This window comes from Caenorhabditis briggsae (assembly GCF_000004555.2).
Source record: "Caenorhabditis briggsae complete genome, chrI, whole genome shotgun sequence".
Classification (NCBI taxonomy): domain Eukaryota; kingdom Metazoa; phylum Nematoda; class Chromadorea; order Rhabditida; family Rhabditidae; genus Caenorhabditis; species Caenorhabditis briggsae.
In genome coordinates, this window is record NC_013489.2 from 18317 (window position 1) to 22988 (window position 4672).

Genomic DNA, 4672 nt, shown 5'->3' on the forward strand with positions numbered 1-4672 from the left:
TTCAGAAATTCGGAAATTCAAAAATTCAGAAACTCTAAAACTCCTAGGTCAAAAAGTCCAACTAAATCAAATTTTTGGAATCTTCTAGAAACTCCAAAAAAATTTTGTACCCAAAAACATTTTTTCTTCTGATTTCCTTGTATTCTAGAATCTCTGTCTAGAATTCCAAATTCTCATTTTTCCCACGTTTCGTCTCTGATTGCTCATTACTCATTACTCATTCACAGTTCTCAGATTTCTTAGCTCCGCCCACTTTTCTCTCTCTCTCTCTCTCTCTCTCTCTCTCTGTCTCTCTCTCTCTCTCTCTCTCTCTCTCTCTCTCTCTCTCTCTCTCTCTCTCTCTCTCTCTCTCTCTCTCTCTCTCTCTCTCTCTCTCTCTCTCTCTCTCTCTCTCTCTCTCTCTCTCTCTCTCTCTCTCTCTCTCTCTCTCTCTCTCTGTCTCTCTCTCTCTCTCTCTCACACAATCAATCTCTCTCACTCTGCGTCTCCCTCTCTCTAACTTTGATTTATAGACTCCTTCCAAGTCTCTTAAGACTCCGCCCACTTCGCCGCGAAACTTTTCGGCTCCGCCCACTTTCGAGAGCAGCTCCACTTCTTCGACGGCGAGCTCTCATTCCATTTCTCCTCCACACAGAGTCTTGACGTTCTTCCCAAGTACTCTGAAAGCAGCAAATATGCTTCACCGAACTGTCTATTTGGCTCTTTTGGCCCTCATCGTCGTCTCGGCCACGGCCTCGGCCATCAGTCTTGAGCAAGCCGGTCAGTTTTGAAAAGTTTTGTTATGAGAAGGCTATTTAATCTAGAAGGGCATTTTCTCAAAATACCGTTGTGTTCAATAGAGCGCTCTTGCCGAAATTCGCTGTATTGTCAGCAGGGCGCGGTTGCGCGCGGCGCCAATAGTATTGCTTGGAAAAATCAGGTTTTTATCGATTTTTTTTGCCATTTTGACATGATTTTCTTGTCTAGAAAATGATTTAAAGGCCAAAACACACATTTTGAGTACAAAAGACTGAAAAATTACAGAAAAATCGAATTTTTGAATTTTTTGAAAACAATTTTTTATTTGAAAATTTCGATTTTTTGCCATTTCGACATGATTTCCTCATATATTTTGATTGCTAACACATCCATGACATGAAAGCTGAAAACTTTGAATTTTTTGAAAAAAAATTTTTTGAAATTTTAAAATTTTTTAATTTAATATTTTTAAGATTTCCCAAATATTTCGAATTTCAGGATTTTTGTAGTCTCTAGGAACCTGGAATTTTCACTGAAATTTTTAAGCTCCGTGAGAAAAAAAAATCACAACTTTTCAAAAAAAATAATTATTTAATTAAAACAAAGGGCTTTCAAAAAGGTTGTGGGAGTCGTTTTCATTTTGCCCTTTTTGACGAAAACTCCTATACTGAATTATGTGTTAATTGCCTCCATTCTAGAGGAAAAAAATTTCAATGGGTACATAATCCATTTGAGATAAATTCAAAATGTTGAGTTCAAAGGGAGTTATGGAGCTTGAAGTGAGCTAAGCGCTAATCTACCAACATGGAATTATACCTAGATTGTGTTTTGATTCGCCTGCAAGCTAGCATTGATCAAAATTAATAATGTATAATATTAATCTGTAGCTCTTGTCCAGGGCTACATTTAACATTTTGATTCATCAAAAAATATTAGGTTCGACGACATATATGAGCAAAAAACCAAAAGTAGCAGCGATCTAGACTTTCGCACCTTCTGCTTGAAATAGGGCTAGATTCACATAGTTAATGCTTAGTATTATTTTACAGCTCTATCCAAGAGCTACAAGATACAAGTTAAATCAATAAAAACTATTGAGTTTGAAACGAGTTATAATCAAAAAACCTAGGGTGTAGTGGTGGTGGTAGTATAGCGAGCTAGAGATCTTGTAGTTTGTACCCTCCTGCTTAGTACAAGAACGGAAATTTTGTAAATAATATTTGATGGTTCTGTAGAACTTTTCAAGCGCTACACGACACACTTTGAATTTTTCAAAAATTCTAATTTTGAAGCGAGTTATAAGCATAAATGCTAGAGTGTAGTGGTGGGGTAGTCTAGCTAGCTAGAGAACTTGTAGTTTTGACTGTCCTGCTGGGCATTAGGGATGAGTTGGCATAGTTGATATTTATACCAATTTGTAGCTCTTTTTAAGGGCTACAAGATACAAATTGAGCTACTGCCAAAATCTGATTGCGAAGCTAGTTTTAAGCAATTCACTAAGCCAGCCCCTCAATATCAGGCATCCCACTGACTGCGGCATCATAGCTCCCAGACTTCGCTGTTGACATAGTTGATATTAATATCAATTTGTAGCTCTTTTTAAGGGCTACAAGATACATTTTGAATTGTTTCAAAATTATATTTTTGAAGCAAGTTATAAGAGATTTTCTGAGCTTAACCTTCTTTTTTTAAATTCAAATTTCCCGCCAAATCCTCTTCTTCCCATATTTCCTCCAAGTCAACAAGGAATTCATATGAATAGTATAGATCCATGCTTCTCAGAACTTTCTAGAGACAAAAAGAAAAGTTTTATGGCTCTTCCCATGGCTCCGAACCAATAAAAACAAGACTCTCCGACTTTTTGATGACGTGGCGAAGGGCGAAAAAAAGAGACAAGGAACCCAAAAATATGTGGAAAAAAATAAGCATGAGCGATCTGGAAATTTGAGAAAAAACGGCCTAGGAATGATGTCATATAAGGAATTATAAGAAAATGTTTTTCTTTAAAAAAAATAGAAAGTTCCAGAAAAATGGGGAAAAATGGCAAAAGGGAGGCGCTCAGGCTCTTTCGTGTCCCAAAAAATTAAAAATTCTGAACAAAATAAAAGTTCCCATAGCAACTATTGTGCTCTTCTAAGAGCCAGAAGAAACACACAAGAAAGGAAAAACCTGAAAAATTAATATTTTCAGACGGCCGAATGAAGATGTGCCCTCCCGGGGGCTCTACCTTCACCATGGCCTGGAGCATGTCGTGCTCGATGCGCCGGAAACGCGACGTCTCCGCCGATGACTACTACGGAGGCATTGGTGAGTATAATTTTGCATTTTTAATATGCTCAGGAGATCAGGCATAGTCGAAAACCCATTGTCACAAAAAAAACCAGAGAGAAAAACCTATCGTACCGCCCAGGGGAGTCGAACCAAGAACCCTCTTCGGCTCCAAAGTCACCACCACTAGCCACTACACCACACTAGTGTGGGCGTCCAACCACTGTTGCGTGGCGCCTCGCCACCCACCGCGCCCTTATAAACCAAACCAATTGTCGGCATAGCCCGCCCCCCATAGCCTAGTGGTTAGTGACGCCGCCCTTGAAGCAGGGACTTGTTGGTTCGACTCCCCTGGGCGACCCGTTGATTTTTAATTTTTTGCTTTATTCTACAAGGTGAATCAAGATCGCTTTATTCGATAGAAGCAATATAATTTGTGATTTTTTTTCAGCCAAACGCGCCCTGATCGCTCCATCGATCCGTCAGCTCCAAACAATCTGCTGCCAGGTCGGCTGTAATGTGGAGGACCTCCTCGCCTACTGTGCACCAATCTAGTAGGCCACGCCCCCTTGTTTCCATCTTCACTTCTTCAATTCCACTGTATTTGTACTTTTCCACACCAACATGAGCCATCATCCCACCCCCAGACACCGTCAATTTCCAAAAAAAAAACCAAACATCTTCATCTTCCCTTTCTTCGTAATTTATCTTTTTGTCCTGTCGTCATCAATTGTTTCCACGAAAATTCCACCTGAATGAATCAAGCTGTTAAAGAAAGTATTTTTTAGAATTTTCAGTTTTTCAGGGAGACCAGAAAAATGATTTCAAAAATATTTAGGATTAATTTTTAAAAAAAATATATATTACAGAAAAACGCACAAATAGGGGAAAAATGCAAATGCGCTCTATTGGACACGAAGTTCAAAATGGAGCGCATTTTCAACGAAATTTCCAAAAATAACGTAAAGAGAGATATCTAGAAGAAAATGAGAATTTTCGGAAACTTTTTTGAAAAATTAAAAAAATTTTTTTTGGGAATTTCGAAAAATTAAAGGGACACACATATTATGCAGATTTGTGAGCAGATGAGATTCGGGGTGGTGGTCAGAAAATTGTACAAAAAGAGGAAGGTTAGGCGGGAAATTCGAATTTTGGGGATAGTAAATTTAGAGAAAAAAAAGAAAACATCAAGTTTTTGGATAAAAAAATTTCGAATAAAAAGGCGGGAAATGCAAATTTCTGAAAATTTGAAAATTAATAAAAAATTAGTAAAAAAACGGAGAAATTTAGAGTAGAAGCGAAGCGTCGTCACGGGGCAGCAGCTTGAATGGGTCGCCGTCGAACCACTGAAAATAAAAATGTTTATTGAGAGAATCTGGATAAACAGACACACAGCTGGATTTATTTTTTGTGGGAACAAATTTGAGAATTTGTTTTCTAGCGAAGTGGTGGCCTAGAAAAGCAACATTGCAAAAGTTAGGCCACCACTTCAAAATGGCCTAAAAATGACCTGACATGACCCTGGTGTGTTTTCTAGGCCATTTTGAAGTGGTGGCCTAACTTTTGCAATGTTGCTTTTCTAGGCCACCACTTCGCTAGAAAACAAATTCTCAAATTTGTTCCCACAAAAAATAAATCCAGCTGTGTGTCTGTTTATCCAGATTCT

At 38.3% G+C, this 4672-nt stretch overlaps 3 protein-coding genes across 3 annotated transcripts in view; 2 read left to right on the forward strand and 1 right to left on the reverse strand.

The window, feature by feature from the left end:
- Positions 1-499, forward strand: part of CBG11839 — a gene marked incomplete at both ends in the record, with an annotated part of 829 nt that extends 330 nt beyond the window's left edge. The window contains one exon of the mRNA XM_045243032.1: positions 235-499. Coding sequence (XP_045094681.1) covers positions 235-499 — 265 coding nt within the window. The remainder of the gene's footprint in view (positions 1-234) is intronic.
- Positions 500-674: 175 nt separating this feature from the next.
- Positions 675-3561, forward strand: Cbr-ins-18 (the record flags this gene model as incomplete). Its single annotated transcript, XM_002638610.1, has 3 exons — positions 675-759; positions 2929-3045; positions 3458-3561. 3 exons carry the CDS (start codon positions 675-677, stop codon positions 3559-3561), a joined length of 306 nt encoding a protein of 101 aa, XP_002638656.1.
- A 731-nt stretch (positions 3562-4292) lies between these two features.
- The window catches only part of Cbr-mau-2, a gene marked incomplete at both ends in the record, with an annotated part of 6162 nt that continues 5782 nt past the window's right edge, over positions 4293-4672 (reverse strand). The window contains one exon of the mRNA XM_045244032.1: positions 4293-4352. Within this exon, the coding sequence (XP_045094682.1) occupies positions 4293-4352 (60 nt within the window). The remainder of the gene's footprint in view (positions 4353-4672) is intronic.